Consider the following 22091-nt stretch of genomic DNA (forward strand, 5'->3'; position numbering starts at 1 on the left):
TGTTTTTCATACCGAATATTTATGGCCCTCTGCAAGAATGGTGTATGTTTTCGCTATTTTTTCCCCTTTGTTATCCTAGTCTGCTCTGATGTCTCGGTATCACCACCCTGTAATTATATACAGTTGCAAGAAAAAGTATGTGAACCCTTTGGAATGATATGGATTTCTGCACAAATTGGTCATAAAATGTGATCTGATCATCATCTAAGTCACAACAATAGAAAATCACAGTCTGCTTAACCCCTTAAGGACAGAGCTTCAGAAGCTTATCTTTTACTTAATGACAACAGCATTTTTTGCTGTTTGAGTTCAACTGCAATTTGCATTTTACGAATTTATTGCACCAACGCATATTATATACCGTTTTTTAAAGGACAGAAAGGGCTTTAATTTGATGTAACATGCTTATTTATTATAAAAAAATATAGAAAAATGCCAAAAAAAGGAAACATTTTGATATTTTTTTTTACAGTTTTTGCAATAATAATTGTGTGTTATTAATTTAACCCCTTAATGACAAGTGACGGATGAGGTCCGTCACTCAGGGGAAACCCTTAACGACAAGTGACGGACCTTGTCCGTCACGCGGCAAAATTAACCCCAGATCGCGCAATCGCAGACGGGGAGCACCGGATCGGGCTGTCCCAGCACAATTAGTGCAGGTTAAGGAAAGTAATTAAAAATAAATTCATTTATTTGTTCTGATTTACAGAATATATAATGTGTCTGGGATTTTAAGTTTTTTTTGGTAGTTACAGGTCACAAAGCACAAGGAGTAAAAAAAAACTTTTAATGTGGATCGATTTTAGAATTTGGTATGTTTGTCTTGTAAGCTTAATAGCCATAAAAGAAAACAAAATTGCCACACAAAAGTATATATTTATGGGGGGGCGTGGCCGACCGCTGAGCTGAATGGACGCACACTAGCTTAGCTCCGGCGGACCCAGATTGCAATCCACACTAATCGGAGACAAATAACAAACATGGGTAACCACAAGAAGCAGGGTCCTTCTCATGGACACACAGGGAAAACCCCTACTACCAAATCGGGAGCGTTGACCCGATATTTTAAAGAAAACTCGAACCGCGAGGATGAGGCCGCGACCACGACTAACGTAATGGCGGAAAACGATCAGCAACCCACTAGTCCCTCAGCATCAGAAATCTCACACACCTCGGCAGATATAACATATGACGCTGATATAAAAACCATCCTAAAAAACTTACCTTCAAAAAACGACCTGTACAACATGCAACACGACCTTCAAAACTCGATGGGTAAGCTGGAGGCCACATTCCACAAAAAAATGGAGGCGATAGGCTCGGAAGTCCGCCAATTAAACCTCAGAGTGTCAGACTTGGAGGAAGAAAGGGACACCACACAAGCTTTAATCACAAATATATCATCAACGCTTAATTCTCATGCCTTTAACATGGCGGCCACACAAAGGCACATAGACGATTTGGATAACCGAGGAAGGAGAAATAACCTGCGAATTAGAGGCCTGCCAGAATCCCAAGGTGAGAGCTTAGACTCCATATTAAATGAGCTTTTCAATCTCATTCTAGGGGAACAACAGGAAAACAATATCCTACTTGACAGAGCCCACCGCTCACTACGCCCCAGGGGCCTGTCAACCGACACCCCAAGAGACACAATATGCCGGCTACATTACTTCTCCACTAAAGAGAATATACTCAAAGCTCTTAGGGAAACCTCACAGCCCTTACTATTTCACGGCAATCCAATACAAATCTTCCCAGACCTCTCTCGATACACTTTACAGGCACGCAGAGCACTGAAACCTGTCACTGAACACTTAAGAAACAGAAACATTAGATACCGCTGGGGTTTCCCATTTGCCTTAATTGTCAATAATAAAGGCACAATACTATCGATATCCTCAATCCTAGACGTTCCCCCATTCCTTCAAGCACTAGACCTACCACACACCACGATACTGGATTGGAATGGGCTACAGTTCCAGCACGAATCAACCAGCCTTCCACAGAGACAAAGATGGGTTACACCTGCTAAAAAACGACGAAACGATCAAAGATTTGTCTCACCACAACAAATTTCAAGAATTTCCTCAGACATCGCGGATCAACAGATTCTACAATCTCCGGAATGATAGGAAGCCTCAAAGCCCTACACTTTCCCAAACTCTTCACTTCCATGTTTCAACTACTACAGGGACTAACTAGAGGACAAATAAGCCAATGGCGGACGACAACCATCATCATCAATACCCAGAACATTGACTATAACTACTCCCGATATCTTCTCCTTATGGTATCCCAGATTGCTTAACAGAAGGTAGTTTCGTTCTGTTGGGATGACCAATATCGGTATAAGACTCTCACGAATCAAGCAGACTATGTCAGCGGGACGCACTGCATTCGCCTGAATTCAACCCATCATATAACCACACGTAACTCCTAACACTCTATTCCTTCCACAGGTGTATCACTCATGTTATGCTATGTTAGGTATATTGAGCGGAACCCTCGAGTGAAGGGACTATATAAGTTTAGATTATGACTTTAGGATACAATGATATTGTCAATGTTCACTGTAATCTCAATGTGACAAATATGTTAATGGTATAGATATATTGTACTACCTACCTACATGGGTATCCTCTTAGACCCCGCCATCCTCCCACTCCCCCTCCCCACTCCCCCCCACTGCCTTATCCATCCTATAAATCTAAGACTTCCGCCTTTACCTACTTTTCCCACCTGTTGTAACACTACTGATACCTCTAGTTCTTGCCCTCTCATTAAGTTCATCAATTGTCTCAAAAATAATTTAAATTAATTTGCAATATAGGATTGCAGATCCGGGACCCTTGCTTATGCCACAAGGTTCTCCCCAATTTTCTTAGGTATCTATCGCTGTGTCCAGATAGATCACCTATACTCTCGCTAATTGAGAGATACCCCTTCAGAAGGGGCTGTTGTATACATCTACAGTTGTTATAACCTTTCTTTTGTATTTTATGTTATTTTAGTTCATCTCATTTTAATTGTATAACCAACTACACTTCACTCTGTTATAATTGCAGGAAAACTCGCTTTTGAAAAGGAAATTGTTAGTGATAGCTAATAATAAATTGAGTCAAGGGAAGCCTAAGTTACAATCTCTTCATCATATACCCAAGGTCAGGACCACAGATAATCTTTCCCTCCCCACCTCTATAATAAGACCTGTGTTTTACAAATAATATCGCAACACAGTCCATTCAAGTAACAATGAATTCATTAACAATACTAACACAAAATGCCAAAGGGCTGAACACACCGGAAAAAAGATCTCTTGCTTTGTCAGATTTTAGTAGACAGAAAGCTGATATAGTTTTCGTCCAAGAGACACATTTACGTAAAGGTACACAAATTAAATTACGCAATAAAGATTACCCACAAGGCCACTATAGCCACTACTCTGAATCCAAATCAAGGGGGGTTGCAATCTTGATTGGCAGAAATACACCATTTACCCTCCAGGAACATCTCACTGATGACTCCGGTAGATTTTTATGCTTGAAAGGGAAATTGGGTCCCACTTTAGTAACACTGGTCAACCTTTACGCACCTAACAAAAAACAAAACCAGTTCCTGGAAAAAATCCTACATAAGCTTTCAGACTTCCATGAAGGTATACTAATAATTGGTGGAGACATAAACATCTCCCTAGACGGAAATCTAGACTCCACCGCAAAATTAAACCCACAAACGACACAAATTAGAAACAAGATAAACTCTACACTCCATACAGCACAACTTTATGACTGCTGGAGAGCACTAAATCCTACACGAAAAGATTTCTCATTCTATTCCACACCCTCAGGCACATATTCTCGGATCGACACGATCTTCCTCCAACATAGATATCTACCTCTAGTAACAGCGGCGTCTTACGGCCCAATTACTTGGTCAGACCATGCACCAATGACATTGAAGTTAAACATACCATTAATGCCTCAACCATCCACACAATGGAAACTAAATGATTTACTCTTAAACGACGCAAATAATGTTAAGCTAATTGAAAAAGCTATTACCAGTTATCTTGAGGAAAATACACATCCAGAAATTTCACCTCCACTCCTATGGGAAGCTCACAAAGCAGTACTAAGGGGAGAGTTTATCAAAATTGCTTTCTCGGCCAAAAGAAAAGTATATATTTATATAAAGTAGACACCACAGGCTATTTACCTAAGGTTGTTTTCACACATTCTATGTAGCCATTTCACCGCCAACAACTGCTAAATATTGGAGTAAAATTTAGTTTTTTTGGGGTTTTGGCACACAAACTTATAACAAAGAACTTCTCATGTGTATTTTGTAAAGTTGGTGTGTGCTATTCCTGTACAAAGTTTTATTTTGTGTTCAGTTACATCTGCTGTGTAAAAATACACCCCCATTGTATGTCTTTGGCACTATTTTGTGAAGCTACAGTGCCATATAGGAGACCTGTCCTTTTCAGTATTCACAGCAGAATTTTGAGAGACGGATTTAATGAGCCTATGCTTCCATTTGGGGTATTATAACAGTTTGACTGTTCAAAAAAACCCCACAAAGGCCTACCATTTGTAAAAGTAGACACTCCAGGGTATCTCATAATGTGCATATTGTGCCTTAGCATGCCAAAGTATGTGGTAAAAAATAATTTTGGGCATTTTTTTTTTTACATACGGATTGTATTTTTGCTGGGCATTTTGTATATTTCATATGTGCCACTAAGTTCAAAACCCCCAAATTATGCTCAGCTAAGTCTTCTGAGTAAAAAGACACCCCAATGAATGTCTTTGGCACTATTTCGTGAAACTACAGTGCCATATAGGAGACCAAGCCATATCAGTTTTTACCGAACTTTGAATTTTGACGCTGGGCCTATGTGCAATTTCCAAGCATCTTCACTAGTGTTGTCGCGAACCCGAAATTTTCGGTTCGCGAACGGCGAACGCAAACTTCCTCAAATGTTCGCGAACCGCCATTGACTTCAATGGGCAGGAGAATTTTAAAACCAACAGGGACTCTTTCTGGCCACAAAAGTGATGGAAAAGTTGTTTCAAGGGGACTAACACCTGGACTGTGGCATGCCGGAGGGGGATCCATGGCAAAACTCCCATGGAAAATTGCACAGTTGATGCAGTCTGCTTTTAATCCATAAAGGGCAGAAATCACCTAACATTGACACCTGTCCTCAAAGCCCCTGATACACACTGACACAGAGCAGAATAGAGACTGTTACCCCTACATAGGGTCACTTGGCAGATATGGCGGGGTCGTGGGAGGGGGAGGATGACTTTCACCTCTTCCCCTGTTAGATTCCCGTTGTGCTGTGACATCACCCTTATACGCTGTGTAAAGCATACTATTTAATTTGATCAGCATGGCCACTTGAGTTTTTATAGTTTTCACGCTGCTTGTAGTTTATATATGGTTCACAAAAATCAAACAAACGATAAAGTAAACATGTAAGGATTCAGAATATTCTTTCAAACCCTTACACATTGTGTGTACGTATTTTTTGTCTTAAGTTTGTGGCTTTAAAGAGGTTCACGTTGTTTTCTATTACAGTGAAAACAAATTATTTATTTAAAATCTAAAGCTTAACCAATTGTTAAAACAGATATGAGTGGTGGCACTGACTGTGCAAATGGGCAAGGCATCCAACCTGACACAGAAGCTGGCAGGCAGGCAACTGCTCTTCTATTACAGTGAAAACAAATTATTTATTTTAAATCTAAAGCTTAACCAATTGTTAAAACAGATATGAGTGGTGGCACTGGGCAAGTGGGCACAGTATCCAATGTGAACCTCACACAGAAGCTGGCAGGCAGGCACCTGCAATTACATTACACAGGAAAAAAAAAAAAAAAAAAGCAGCCTGATGTTATAGCCCTAAAAAGGGCTTTTTGGGGTGCTGTCCTTACAGCAGAGATCAGATGAGTCCTTCAGGATTGTAGTGGACACTGAATACCCTAGCCATCCTATCAATTTCCCTATCTAATCAGCAGCAGCTAAACTTTCCCTCCTCTCACTAAGCATGCAGCTTCAGAATGAATCGAAAATGGATGCTGGGAGGGAGGTTGGAGGGTGTGGAAGGGAGGGAGTGCTGCTGATTGGCTGGAATGTGTCTGCTGACCGAGAGGCACAGGGTCAAAGTTTGCCCAATGATGACGAATAGGGGGCGGATCGAACCGCCCATGTGTTCGCCCGCGGCGTCGAACGCGAACACGCTAAGTTCGCCGGGAACTGTTCGCCGGCGGACAGTTCGGTACATCACTAATCTTCACAGGTTTTAAATTCAAACTACCCCACAAAGGCCTACCATTTCTTAAAGTCGACACCCCAGGGTATTTCAAAAGGCATATTTTGAACCTTAGCGTGGGATCATTTTTCCGCTAGCTTGTACCAAGTGTAGTGGTAATAAGCGTTTTTTCTGCCTTTTTGACACACAAAGTGAGTTTGCACAGTATATTTTGCAAACATTATGTGTACTACCACTGTATAATACTTCATATGTTGCTCAGCTATGTCTGCTGAGTACAAAAATACCCCCGTATGTACCTTTGCCAGGTATATGTGGACATCGGAGGGGCACATTTGGGACACAGCAATTCAATAGTTTTTTCAAACTTTCAATTTTTACACTGTGCGCATGTCCCATTTTAGAGTATTTTACCAGGCTATATAATCCAAATACCCCATAAAGTCATAACATTTCTTAAAGAAGACATCCCAGGGTATTTCAAAAGGCATATTTTGAACCTTAGCGTGGGATCATTTTTCCGCTAGCTTGTACCAGGTGTAGTGGTAATAAGCGTTTTTTCTCCTTTTTGACACACAAAGTGAGTTTGCACAGTATATTTTGCAAACCTTATGTGTGCTACCACTGTATAATACTTCATATGTTGCTCAGCTATGTGGTCTGAGTACAGCAATACCCCCGTATGTACCTTTGCCAGGTATATGTGGATGTTGAAGGGGCACATTTGAGACGCAGCCATTCAGTTTTTTTCTAACTTTGAAGTTTAACGCTGTGTCCATGTTCCAATTTGGAGTAGTTTAGATGGTTGGTTATTGAAACTTCCCCACAAACACATACTATTTATTAAAGAATACACCCTGGGGTAATTCAAAAGGCATATTTTGAACCTTAGCGTGGGATCATTTTTCTCTAGCTTGTTCCAGGTGTAGTGGTAATGAGCGTTTTTAAATGTATTTTTTAACTTTTTAAAACTTTTTTCACTTTTTAAAACTATTTTTTAAACTTTTGTTTTGCTTATTAATTTTTGTAAAGTTTCCTAAACTGTCTTAAAACTTTTTTTTTTGAACAAATTTAACATTTTTCTAAGCTTTTTTTTTTACCGTTAACCCCTAACTAGCAGTAAGCAGCACTAATAGTAAATTCCCCATTTTCCCATAACTCCCACCCACCCCAGCGAGCAAAATATTTAATTATATAATATTTAAATTAGTTAATTAAATAAATTGAACCCCTGAGGGTTAAAAAAATAAATAAAAGTTAATCGTCAGGGGTTAAAAAAAAACTTAGATCACAGTATAATACTGTGATCTGTATTTTGATCACTGTAGGCAGTGATCGACTGGCAGGGAAGGGGTTAATTTTTATTTGGACTGGGTAAAGGGGGGTGTTTTTTTATTTTTTACTTAGACGTTATTAAAACTTTTTTTAACTGAATTTGTTTTTACTTTTTAAAGCTTATTTTAAAACTTTTTTTAACGTTAACCCCTAGTTAGCCTAGCACCAAATCCCCCAATTCCCCGCTAACTTCCACCCTCCCCAACTAGCATAATTTATAATTTTAAAATATATTAATTAATTAATACAATAAATTTAACCCCTGAGGGTTAAATTTTTTTTTAACCCTCAGGGGTTAAATTTATTTTATTAAAAAAAAAAAAAAATCAGATCATAGTAAAATGCAATCCCTGCCAATTGGCAGGGAAGGGGTAAATAATTTATTAAACTGGGTAAAGGGGGGTGGGATTTTAATTAAACTTTATTTATTTTTTTACAGGGGCAGGATCAGCACTGATTCGTCTCCATGCACTTCACAGTGAACCCGGAAGTGCAGGGAGGCGGAAGGTGAGTATACTGAGCACATGTGCTCGCTCTGACATGCTGTCAGAGCAGGCACATGTGCTGGGACAGCCCGATCCGGTGCTCCCGGTCTGCCTCTAATAGAGAGGCAGACCGGAGCACCATTAACCGTCACTCGTCGTTAAGGGTTTCCCCTGAGTGACTGACCTCGTCCGTCACTCGTCATTAAGGGGTTAAACTAATAACACACAAAGAATGAAATGTTGCCATGTCTTTATTGAACACACCATGTAAACATTCACAGTGCAGGTGGAAAAAGTATGTGAACCCTTGGATTTAATAACTGGTTAACCTCCTTTGGCAGCAATAACTTCAACCAAACGTTTCCTGTAGTTGCAGATCAGACGCGCTAAACGGTCAGGAGTAATTCTTGACCATTCCTCTTTACAGAACTGTTTCAGTTCAGCAATATTCTTGGGATGTCTGGTGTGAATCGCTTTCTTGAGGTCATGCCACAGCATCTCAATCAGGTTGACTCTGACTGGGCCACTTCAGAAGGCATATTTTCTTCTGTTTAAGCCATTCTGTTGTTGATTTACTTCTATCCTTTGGGTCTTGTCCTGTTGCAACACCCATCTTCTGTTGAGCTTCGGCTGGTAGACAGATGGCCTTAAGTTCTCCTGCAAAATGTCTTGATAAACTTGGAAATTCATTTTTCCTTCGATGATAGCAATCCGCCCAGGCCCTGACGCAGCAAAGCAGCCCCAAACCATGATGCCCCCACCACCATACTTCACAGTTGGGATGAGGTTTTGATGTTGGTGTGCTGTGCCTCTTTTTCGCCACACAGTGTTGTGTGTTTCTTCCAAACAACTCAACTTTGGTTTAATCTGTCCACAGAATATTTTGCCAGTACTGCTGTGGAACATCCAGGTGCTCTTGTGCAAACTGTAAACGTTCAGCAATGTTTTGTTTGGACAGCAGTGGCTTCCTCTATGGTATCCTCCCATGAAATCCATTCTTGTTTAGTGTTTTACGTATTGTAGATTCGCTAACAGGGATGTTAGCATTTGCCAGTGACTTTTGTAAGTCTTTAGGTGACACTCTAGGATTCTTCTTCACCTCATTGAGCAGTCTGTGCTGTGCTCTTGCAGTCATCTTTACAGGACGGCCACTCCTAGGGAGAGTAGCAGCAGTGCTGAACTTTCTCCATTTATTGACAATTTGTCTTACTGTGGACTGATGAACTTTTGGGAAAAAAGCAAGGCTTTTGGAGATACTTTTATAACTCTTTTCAGTTTTATGCAAGTCAACAATTCTTAATCATAGGTCTTCTGAGAGCTATTTTGTGCGAGGCATCATTCACATCAGGCAATGCTTCTTGTGAAAAGGAAACCCAGAACTGGTGTGTGTTTTTTATAGGGCAGGGCAGCTGTAACCAACACCTCCAATCTCCTCTCATTGATTGGACTCCAGTTGGCTGACATCTCAATCCAATTAGCTCTTGGAGATGTCATTAGTCTAGAGGTTCACATACTTTTTCCACCTGCACTGTGAATGTTTACATGGTGTGTTCAATAAAAACATGGCAACATTTCATTATGTGTGTGTTATTAGTTTAAGCAGACTGTGGTTGTCTATTGTTGTGACTTAGATGATGATCAGATCACATTTTATGACCAATTTGTGCAGAAACCCATATCATTCCAAAGGGTTCACATATTTTTTCTTGCAACGGTATGTTTTGCTCAGAAATGCTTAAAAAACTTCACAAAAGGAGGATATCCCAAAAGGTTACCATTCCAAAATTATGTTAACCCAATAAAAATGTGTTGCAAAATACTATTTTCAGCTGTTAGTATATATTGTACATGTTGCCACATTGACATGACATTGCCCATGCCATACTGCTCTCACATTGCAGCCATAAACACACACACACACACACATATCCACACTAATGTAATCACACTATGTATCTGTGCCTTTTGCATATGTGCCTAGAGTGTGTGCCTGGCGGCAAATAAACTTGGGCATCTGTAAGTGTATATACGTGTGTATGTGTATCCGTGACTGTGTCTGGAAAGCACTTCTGTGTGTCTGTGACCATGTGTGTCTGTGTTGAAATCTGTTTAGTTTAGACATAGGACTATACAAATATAGGACTATACATAGTACACATGGTGACCCATTTAGGTAATAAAGATGTGGAATTCTCTGCCTGAAGAGGTGGTTTTATCAAAGTCTGTACAGATGTCTAAACCGTGACTGGATGAATCCTTCTAAAATCATAATATTTAGGGATATACTGTTTAATATGTAAGGTATCAATTTCATGATCCAATGAGAGATCAGACTGCCATTCTGAGCTCAAGAAGGAATGTTTTCGTAGTCTGTTGCAAAGTTGGAATGCACTTCAAAATAGATTTTTTTAGAAACATTAGAAACAGATATGAGAATGGCTAAACTTGATAAAGTATTGTTTTAGAGTATGTAAATATCTCTGTGTCTGGGAGAACTGTACGGAAGGTATGCGCCTCTGTCTGGGTGCAGTCCATGCATACTGCTATAGTGTTTATGGTGCTCAAGTGATCATTGTTATTTTTCTTAATAATGCACTTTATTGTACAATGTCATAAGATCTGAGAATAAAAAAAATGGAGAGAAAAACACCCAACAGATACATATGCAGATACTAGATGTCCTCTGTATCAACAAAGATTAAAAAAAAAAAAACTCAATTGTTGATATCTATTTCATATTATGTATGGTAAAAAGAAGACAAGTTAAACATAGAAACTTAACTACAAACTACATATGATAAAAATCTCACCTGTATTTTGTACAAGTTGAATTCTGAGTGGAAGGGTCACTTGGTGTAAATGTTACTGGTGGAGATACCTGAGCAGATAACAAAAACCCTAAAGCAAGCACAATTAGGGCCATCGTTGTGCCTGTGGAAATAAATCGAGGAAAATAAAGTTAATTTAAAATTACAACATTTTAAAATGATTGAATTAAATCATATAGATTCTATTTTGCTAAGAACAATAATAGCATTAAGTTAGGTAAATAGTTGTTATGCAAGAGATTATATAAATTCACACTTTAAGGCTAAACGTATGTGAGTTCAGTTGTTTCAGCCACACTAATTGCTCACAGGTTCATAAAATATGACACATACCATTTTTGGTAGACTTATTCCTGGCTAACCCCCTTCTGAACTAAAGTTTTTATGTTTAATAATTGCCTATGCTCCACGAATCTCTCTGCATTAAAGCAAATTGCCTTATGGCCAACTTTCCCAGGGTTGTTCCTTTACCTAGTAAGGCTCTGGCTACATATATAATAATAGCATCAACGTATTTGATCCCTCTTAACAGGAAAAGTATAGTCACCGATTCAAAGATATGTTGTATACCCTGGATAGGAATCACAAATATGAGTAGATAATGCTCTTTACTCCAAAACAGTTTACAAACTTGGAGCAGGTGTGGTTCCCGTGGTGACAATTCCTGACGTCTCCACCCACGTGAGGGACTTCAGCCTGAATTGGTGAGTGTTTTGGAGACTCTTAAGAGTATACCGATAAGGCATGAATTATACACATCAATCCATATCCCTAACTGAATCAGCATTCTTCACATAGGGCAGATCCTCAGAAGGTGAATTATCTTGATTGAATAAAATAATGAAGGGGTTAATTACAGTGGAGAAGACCACCTTTAACACTTATTTTCTCCATCCCATCAAGCTTTATTTATATGTTTATTTTTCTTCTTCTTAATGTGTCTATAAAACTGTAACCCATACTGAGTAAGGTCAACTAATATGATTTATAGCCATAAAATTGCATTTTGTTCCAGAGCATCAGTAAACATTGAGACTAATGACATAACTGAACTGTCCATTTTTGATGCTGTTCTATCACATAACTTATCAACAAGGACCAACAAATGCCTCTCAAAATGGTTTAATTTCCGTATATGTAAACAAAAAGAATGTGAGGAGTAAAAAAAATAAATAAAAAAAATTAAGAGAGATACTATTAAAAGGATGCTAATGTTACCCAGACCAGCACATTTTAATGAAGTTGTCTGGATAAAATGACCCCTGTCCTTTTAACCCTGCAATGTAAAACGTTGTAGGTTTCTTTTTAGAAAAATCCACCTTTACTGTCTAGAGGAGCCATCATTGCACTGACAAGAGTAAAACTCAACTTGGAAGCTCATAGGGAAGCATGAAGCAAAATGCTTTACTATGGGGATGTTTGGATGCATACATATGCAGATCACAAACCCAATTCTTCTCTAGGAGGATCATTGGATTGGGCTACCACTGGATCACAATTTTGAGACCTACTTTGCCACTCTATATGACTATAGCCCCACCTCTAGACAACAACCAGCAAAGTAACTCAAATCTATAGAGGAGTATCTTAATGATATCACCCTTCCGGCTCTATCATCAGCAGCAATTGCTAGGCTGAGTGAACTCACCACTACAGAAGAAATAGCTAAAACCATCAAAACCATTAACCCTAACAAAAGCCTGGGGCCAGACAAATTCACAGGATTGTATTACAAGACCTTCCCCACACTATTACTTCCCTACCTTTGCAATCTTTTTACCTCCATACTCCTTTGCCCCCAGACATGCTTCAGGTGAACATTTGCCTCATCCCCAAACCCAACAAATCCCACACAGACAAATCCCACTATAGACCAATTTCACTATTGAACGTGGATATCAAACTCTTCACAAAACTGCTCGCGGTCAGATTAAACCCCTACTTCCCCAAACGTATCCACCCAGACCAAGTAGGATTCATCCCCTCCAGGCATGCATATTTGACCTACTCTGGGTCACAACACACAGACAGATACCTACACTCTATCCCTGGACGCCGAAATGGCATTTGACCGCCTTTTATGGCCCTTTCTGTTCTGTTTTATGGCCCTTTCTCCACAAATGCAGATTCCCTCAAGCCTTCCTTGATGCACTTCAGACCTTTTACTTTACACTGGAAGCTAACCTCATCTCGAATGCACACCCACCCTCATTTCGCATCTTCAATGGTACGAGACAGGGGTGACCCTATTGCCGGTCCTGTTTGCATTATCATTGGACCCCTTATCCAGACCTTACAACTCAACCCTCACATTGCAGGTATCCTCATCCGGAGGGAGGAATATAAGGTAGCAGGTTACGCCGACGACCGGCTTCTTACCCTCACAGACCAAGCAAACTCACTTTCACCACTATTAAAAGCACTTGACAGCTATTTGAAGGTAGCAGGCTACTGCCTGAACCTGGACAAAACCGAAGCACTACCGGTTCAAATTCCCGCGGAGACAATGTCCTCACTCCACAATACCTATCCATTCCATTACAATCCAACACACATTCACTATCTCGGGACTAGTCTCCCTGCAGACATATCTCAAACATACAATCTAAATTACGCCCCCCTCCTTACACAGGCGACAAACGACCTTAAGACCTGGGAGGGCCTATCTATATCATGGCTAGGAAGACTAGCATCCGTAAAAATGAATCTCCTACCGAGATTCTTATATTTATTTCAGACACTACCGATACAAGTCTCTGTCAAAGACTTCAAACAGCTATAGACTCAGATAGACCAATTTATTTGGGCCAACAAAAGTGACAGGATAAGGAGTGACATCGTATACCTTCCGACCAAAGTGGGAGGATTTGGCCTTCCAAACTTTTTACACTATTTTCACTCGGCGCAGCTGGCACAGATCCAAAACCCTACACGCTCCAGCGGGACTGAAAAGATGGGTGGACCTGGAGTATGATCTGTTTGGCAGGGACTTCAACTCCTTATATACCTGGCTCCCGAAACAGGCATGACCCCAGATCCCACAGACCACCCCGGCCCTAACTACCTCCATCGCAATATGGAATAAAACTTTCCCTAAAACACGCACTCACAACAAACCCATCAGCCCTCATGCCAATCCTGAGGAACGAATAGTTTATACCAGGTATGAACCTGCAAGATTTCATCCGTTTTGAGGACAATAATCTTCTCAGAGTCTACAGGTTTTTCCTGAATCGACAACTAATTCCGTTTACGGAATTGCCTCAAATCACACCACTCACCACGTAAGAACATTTCAGATACCTACAAATAAGAACCGAATACAAAAAGGCAGGTCAAACCTCTCTCATCGCCTTTGAACAAACATGCCTCCTAAGACCTGTACAGAAAAAAACACATCTCTCTAATCTACTCCTTAGTGATTAGATAAACTAAAACGATGCCATTGTCTTATGTCTCCACTTTGGAAATGGACCTGGACCCCCCACAACAGACCCCTCAGACTGCACAGCTATCTGGGAGGCCCCAGCAATGGTAACTATCTGCTTTAATCACAAAACACAGAACAGGCATATAAGACGCTCATGCGGTGGTACCTCACTCCTCTAAAATTGAGACAGATGGGAATTTCAGCATCAGACAGATGTTGGAAAGGTTGTGGACAGAAGGGGACATACTTCCACCTTTGGTGGAAATGTCCACTTATAACCCAACTATGGTTGGACGTAACGACTCTAGCCTCTAAAATCCTACATACTACCATCCCCAGAGACCCCTGGCTGTGGCTGCTTTTCAAAGCCTTGAAAGACACACCCAGGGAACATAATAAATTACTGCCCAAAATAGCTTTAGCGACCAGGAGATCCATTGCAAAACATTGGGGGTTGCCGACTATGGACGAAGTAAAAAAAAAGACAAACAAAGCAAGGAGAATGGACAGCATGTCGGCTCTCATTCATGACACAACCAAACACTGTGACAAGATATGGGACCCATGGCTCTTTGAATTCACAATTCCTACCTAGCGCATGGGCGGCCGCGGGGACGCAGCTGCATGCCCTCAATGAACACAAGATCTGCCCCTGAAGGATAGAATATCCATTTCACTATATCTATTCTCACTGTTTATATTAAAGGGTAGCTTGAAACGTTATGGATAGCTTGAAACAGTTGTTCAACTGTTGCATTTCTCGGAACTTACGACAAATGTTCTTGTTAATGGTATTTGTGTAAATCAGCATATTTGTGTAAATCGACATAGATGTTATCTGTCACGAGCAACTGCTTCCTGTTACATCCTGTTACACCCCATAGCGTGATAAAGTCAAGTACAGCATGTGAATAATACAATTTTGAACTTGTTTGGAAAGCATGTGTGTGTGTGTGTCCTCACTTGTTCCTGGAACGTTCTGAGGGAGGGTGGTCTCCATTCATCAACCAGAGGGTCTTTGTCTCGTGCTTAGCTGATTTTCCCCCAACAAGCTGGTGTTAGAAGTGGGATGCAACTGGAGACGTAAAAGGTAAGAGAATTGTGTATTCAAGACGCCTGTTCCCTTCCTTTTGCTCCCCTCCACACGTTGCATGCTTTATTTAAAGGGGATCTTTACTACATAGTCTAAGGTAGACTTAGGGACTTTTCATAGTTGCCGTCTTTGGGAGACAGCCCCTCCTTTGGTAGGAGGCTGTGCCTTTGGTAGGCTAAAGGGTAAAAGTAAAAGGGAATTGTTTGAAAATTATACTTGATGGATGGAGACCTACTCCCAACGCTTAATTTTGCTTGCTTGCTTGTAAATATTTTGCTGTATAGCTTCTGTGCTATTCTTACGTATCCTTGACACTTCTTATTTTAAGCATAACGCTCGAGGAGTGGGGACAGTATGTGGGACCCTCTGCGTTCCAAAGAGATGCCCCAATTCCCTGAATAATCATTGTTGTCAAGTGATTGGTGTGATGGCACCCCGGGTATAAGAAGGGGTTAACACCTTCAAAAGATGTTCTTTCCCCCAAATATGAATTATGTTACCGAATAATCCAAAGCGCTAAACAGGAACCTTGAAGTAATAACCCCCCAAGCACGAGACGAGGCTCTGTGTTGAGGGTCAAGCATGAACTGTTTAATGGTGGCCACAGCTTGGCTTTTTATGCAGGTCCTCCAGCAAGGGATACTCCCACGGGGACCTTGTGGAGGACTGAAATACAATTACAGTAGCCAATCAAAATACAATACAATGTGAAACACTCCCACATAAACAGTAAATCCCTCTCTATCCTGGAGATAATTGGGTAAAGTGGCCGTAGTAACTTAATTATCTCCAGGTGCAGGAAAACTGTAACAAAAACAAATTAAAATACATAACTCAGATTTCCCATAATTAAACCCCCATGTTCGACATATCCCCAGATAGCTTGGATCTGAGCGCTCAATATATCCAAAAAGCGCTCATATCCCACGAACACAGTCACATCGCCATGGGGTTTAAGTGTTTTCACCGACCGTTCGGCATAAATCTATCTATAATTAGTTCCATGGCTTTTAGTCCTCAAGGTCGGTCTGGTTTGTGAGTTTAAATGTACCGAACGCCGCTGATAATCCAGAGACAGGGAGGGTCTGTCACAATTGGAATTTCTGTTTTTAAGAACTCCAGCTTGTGAAGAAGTGTCAGATCTTGTTGGAACCTTGAGTCCAAGACAGCTGTCCTTCACCACTGATTAACCAGTGATTTCAAATCCAGTCCTAATTGCCAGTGAGTCCGAAATGGGTACTTCCCAGTCTACAAAATATCCCCCTGCCTAACCCAGGGGAAAACTGCAAACAGTATGTTGCCAGGGTCGGGCAATTAGGGGATAATCTAGTGGATCATTGGGTAGATAATATGTCGGGGTGGACAGAAGGACAGGGTAGTAAAAGCCCCTTCCCCAAAGATGGGGCTAATGATGACATATATGTGTATGATTAGGGGATTATGCCTAGGAGATAGGAACGCTTCCCCCTGGTATGAGGGTGACCCCGGATGGGACAGGGAATACATGAGACAGGGAGGTGAGAACTGGCTTAAGATAGCCCCTCACTGGTACCCTGTTTCAGAAAACGGGAAAAGGATTAAAGGGAATAAAAAGAAAACGAGGAAGACTATTTTTAAGAACTCCAATTTAAGAACTCCCTAATTACACCCCATACCCATTATATTCCAGCCTGCCCCCTAATGATGATGATGATGATTTGGGTCCTATCCTTGCTGTAGCAGTTAGACCACCCCAAGGTCCCCAGCAGGGACAAGGAGTACCCACTGCCCCATTAAGCTCCCTTTCTACCCCTCCTCAGGATGAGAGGATTAGGCTGCTCCTCCGAAGGTTCCCTAAGGGTGTCCAAACCAGGTATAAGAAAAGATGGGACGAGGGGAATGGGGTGTCAAAGGGACACGTGATGGTGATGAAGAAAAAGAGGAAGAAAAGAAAGAGGTAGAGGCTATAGGAGGACCTGATGAGTTTATGTTGGCATAAACACACCAGACCTATCCTTTCCTGACAGTGGGATACCAATTGGTAATGCAACCTTTAACTCCAGGAGAATTAAAGGACATAATTAAGCGGGCTCCAAATCCTAGAATTAACCCATCTGCATGTATTATGTATTTGAAGAGAATGTGCCAAGGACAAAATATGACACAGATTGACATAAAATGAATTATTGACGGATTATTAGACTATGACTCAGAATCTGGGTGGGATTGGAGCAAGGTGAATACTGTGAGTGTCCCACATGATGGAACCACGGTGAGTACTTATCCATTAGTCACCGAGGTAGGGAAAAATACTATGTGGGATGAAGTGCAGGCAGAAATCGGGAGGTTGTGGAAGGATAAGCAGTCTATGAACACTCTTTTTAGAATGTAATTTAAAGTAGATAGTAAAATGCTTGAATCAGTGAGTGAAAAAAATGAATTGCTTGAAATCAATTAGTTATATAATTTGCTAATTTCTTAAGTTATTGTGCACCATCACCATATTTACAATGAATTGGGAATCACAATTATAATGCCCATAAATACCTGTGAGACTTCCAAGAGTGAGCTTTCTTCTTCCAAGTTTTTCTACTAGCCATACACCAACTAGGGTGAAACTAAAGTTTGTAAATGCGGTGACAGCAGCAAGCCAGATAGCAAGATTGTCATCATTGACACCAGACATTTGCAAAATAGTAGCACTGTAGTACCTGAAATACATAAAAGACCGGAAAATTAATCATCTAATAAAAAAATTAAATACTTTTTGATTTAAAAATAAGGGATCCATATTTTAACCCCTAAAGGACAGAGGTAATTGTACAAGTTCTGATCAAAACAAAATGTAATCAAAGCCTGTAATTTGACTATTTGTTCAAGCATAATCCACCTCTTTCATAATAAGTGCACCTATACTTATTATAAATCATTTTGTTCAGGGGAAACAGGGATTTCATTTCACATCACATATTTATATATGAAACATAATTTTCATTGAATTGAATCTAAAAAAGTGTGAGAAAGAAATAAATGTTCTTTTTCAAGTTTTGCATGACATTTTAACAGTGAATGTCATAATACTGTTAGCTTTTACTGCAATAAAATAAACATTTTTATTTAGCAATGTCTCACAAGTAGAACAGTACCCCCTGCGTACAGGTTTTATGGGGCTTCCATTTTCCACATTGAAATTTGCCAGGTTGGCTATATTGCCTTTGAGACAGTATGGCTGCCCAAGAATGCAAATTAACCGCATCATGGCATACCATTTGGAAAAGTAGACAACCCAGGGTATTCAAAATGTGGTTTGTCCAGTCTTTTCTAGACGCATAACACTTATTGGTTGCTTTAAGCGTGGGAAAGTTCTTTGGAATTTTCCCATGCTATGTAAATTTACTTTAACCCCTTAAGGATGGCGGACGTGCTATGCCGTCCTTAGGGAACTGGCTCTAAACGCCGGGGGACTGCATAGCACGTCCCCGCCGTCCTTTGTACTTACCCGGTCGTCGGCGATCCCACGCCGGCGATTGCGGTATGGGGACTCACCAATTCCAAAGAACTTTCCATTGCTGTGTAAAATTACACTTAGCACTCTGATTGGTTGGATTTCAAGCCAACCTATTAGAACACTCAGCCTAATTGCAGGGCGTGGGAAGGCTTTATAAGCCTTGCCCCACCCTGTTGAGCTCAGTCTGCGTGGTACCCTCGCTGGGTTTAGATGGATTACTATTTTACAGTTTTTTTGTTTTTTTGGGGGGCAATCTGTTTTTTTTTTAATTTTAACAGTTGCGACGGGTATTATAAATTTTTACTTGGTGCTGGAAAAAGAAGAAATCAAATGGTAAATTATTTTTTATTTACATTTATTTAGTTTTCTTGCCCCCCCCCTTCACTTTTTAGGGTGAGGGTGGGTAGGTAAGTCTTAATTAAAAAAAATTTGGGTGAGGGGCCAGGGGAGGACAATAGGTTCCCACCTCAGTCATTTAGTGCCTCCAGCGCCATTCACGGGTGGGTGGCAGAGGACAATAGGTCCCCCTATTTTCATTTAGGACCGCCACCCGCTTGCTCATGGGTGGGGGCCAGGGGGGGAGGGGGGGGGGCAGGACAACAGCCATTTAGGGCCCCCACCATGGGTAGGGGCCGGGGGCAGGACAAAAGTTCTCCCCTATTTTCATTTAGAGCACTCTGAGCCGAATTGCAGGATGTGGGAAGGCTTTATAAGCCTTTCCCCGCCCTGCGTAGCTCAGTCTGTGCGGTGCCCTCGCTGGGTGAAGATTGATTACTTTTTTGCGTCTTTTTTTTTTCGTCTGTTTTTTTGGGGGGCGCTCTGTTTTTTTTTTTCAGTTGCGATGGGTATTATGGGCTTTTGTTTGGCCTTTTTGGGAGCTGAAAAAATAAGATTTTAGAAAAAATAAGACATCAAATGGTAAGTTATTTTTTATTTACAGGTATTTAGTTTTCTTGTCCCCCCCCTCACTATTTTTAGGGTGAGGGGGGTAGGTAGGTAGTTTTTTTGATGTGGGGGGGTGACTAGGGGCTTTGGTAACCCTAGCCACCTGGGGGGGGGTTACATTTAGCCCCCACCCATCACCCATGGGTGGGGGGCTGGAGGATAATAGGTCCCCTCCCATTTTCATTTAGGGCCCCCACCCGCAGCTCATTGGTGGGGGCCGGGGAGGGCAATAGGTCCCCCCATTTTAATTTAGGGCCTCACCTGCCGCTCAAGTGGAGGCCAGTGATAGGTTTAGAGTGTCAGCAGATATTAAATCTTCCTCATACTGTGGAGGAAGAGAGGAAGGAAGCCGCGGCAGCAGTGTCCAGTGCTGAAAGACTAATTTTGCGGTTAAACCTTTCCAAATGGCTTAACACTTGAAGGTAAAATGGTGCCTAGACACTGACATTGTGAAGGGGGGTGGGGGGAGGAGTAGTTATTAACACTTTTATAAAACTCCTTTGTCACACTGGGGACAGTTGGGATGGTTTTGTGTCTCATGCCCTCTAAACTACATTTCAAAGCAGAAGTAAAGACTGTTGTGATTCATGCACTATCCATACACTTGTGAAGTGCACAATTGGCAAGTTGCACATGTGATTTGTCTGCAAACCGTCTCAAGAAGAAGCTTCTAATTAGACAATATCCAGTACAGACGGTAAAGTATATGCTACACAAAAAGGGTAAGGCTTAAAGTAAATGCAGAAAATAAACTAAACAAGGCAATTAATAAGCCAGATTAAGGTTGCCCTTGGTTCTAGTTAGGGTGTCCGATTTCTGTGAGTATGATGATTGAGTGTTGTGTGAGTGTGTGTTGTAGCCAATTGTCGCTTGTGTGGATGACTGTAAGAGCTGCATAGTGGGTGAGGCTGAGTGTGCCTGTGTGCGCTGGTTGAGTATTGTGCGTGAGATGTAGGAGTAGTGCCCTCTCACCCTGCTTACCTTCCCTGATAGTTAAGGGAAAAGTAAGTTGGATCCCTGGTTGTCCAGTGGAAGGTAAGCCGGGTCTCTGGTGGTCCAGTGGGGAGCTTAATCGTCATATCTATCCTAACATTTCCATAAAACTTTCCTCAGCAAGGTGAGGGGGCACAGGGTTAGACAGAGGAGCATCGGGCCCCAGTCTGAGCATTAACACTAGATGACTGCCTTGGTTGACTAATGGGAAATCCAGCTCTGCAACAAAATGATTCAAAAATAAAAGTTAAAGTGGAATAGGTATGCAGTCACATTGTTTAACTCCTGATTAATAAAAAGTATATTGCATTAGAATAATCGGTTTTCCACATCAAAATTAGCATTGTTACTAATACTTTGTTTAGGTGTTTATTTCCCTTTATATGCCTAATCTATAAGGTATTAAAATGTTCTTAATATTTTGCCTTGTTCAAAATATATAAGAAGCAATGATAGGCTGTTAATTGTGTGTGCCAACAATGTGTTTCAAAAGCAACATAATAACAGATGGCAGCTCGCAGGCTGTTTGCTTTTCAAACAGATACATCCACTGACTTAATACTTACCACGGTGCATTTTTACATATTAATATACTTGTTTATAATTTAACATTTCGATTCCATATTTTAGACACAGACGTGAAATATTGTGCCATATTTCCCACGGATTTTAGAGAATCTCTGCAAATACTGCCAGAATGAGCATTGCATGTGAATGTTTATTTAAAGTAGACAAGATTGCTGATTAAAGTAAGATATTTATTTATTGATAAGTAACAACAAATAAACCGTGCTTTTAGGCGCTTTGAATATGATGTAGTGAAGAACCTAGTTCCACTGAGCAGCTCACACACGTGTAGGTACCTCAAAACCTTAACACAATAGCATGCGAAGAAAAGTGGGGTAATGAGAGTGAAACAGAAAGGTCACATCAAACAGAACCCAGTGGAGCGCTGATTCAATATTTAAAACTCACCCTTTGAAAAAAGGGGTATGCCAAACGAGAATATCTAGAGGGAAAAATATAAAGTGGGAACAATGGTGCAGTATATCTGAACTGGGTGTTCTTTTAAACAGAGCTGTGTATATAACAAACTCACATGGTTTAGAGCCAAGCAAAGATAGGCTCAGGTCATAAGCGCAGGGGTATTTTAAAGTGAATACCAGACTTCTTCAATAGTTGAATGTTGGTCCTCAGAGAAAGGGAGAGAAA

General features: G+C 40.8%; 1 protein-coding gene across 1 annotated transcript in view; it reads right to left on the reverse strand.

Annotated features, from left to right (window-relative positions):
* SLC2A13 (solute carrier family 2 member 13) overlaps positions 1–22091 on the reverse strand; it is a 282474-nt gene that overhangs the window by 64703 nt on the left and 195680 nt on the right. The window contains exons 5-6 of the mRNA XM_063448079.1: positions 17981–18144; positions 10914–11034 (exon numbers count right to left, since the gene is read on the reverse strand). Coding sequence (XP_063304149.1) covers positions 10914–11034; positions 17981–18144 — 285 coding nt within the window. The remainder of the gene's footprint in view (positions 1–10913; positions 11035–17980; positions 18145–22091) is intronic.

This window comes from Pelobates fuscus, chromosome 3, assembly GCF_036172605.1.
Source record: "Pelobates fuscus isolate aPelFus1 chromosome 3, aPelFus1.pri, whole genome shotgun sequence".
Taxonomy (NCBI): domain Eukaryota; kingdom Metazoa; phylum Chordata; class Amphibia; order Anura; family Pelobatidae; genus Pelobates; species Pelobates fuscus.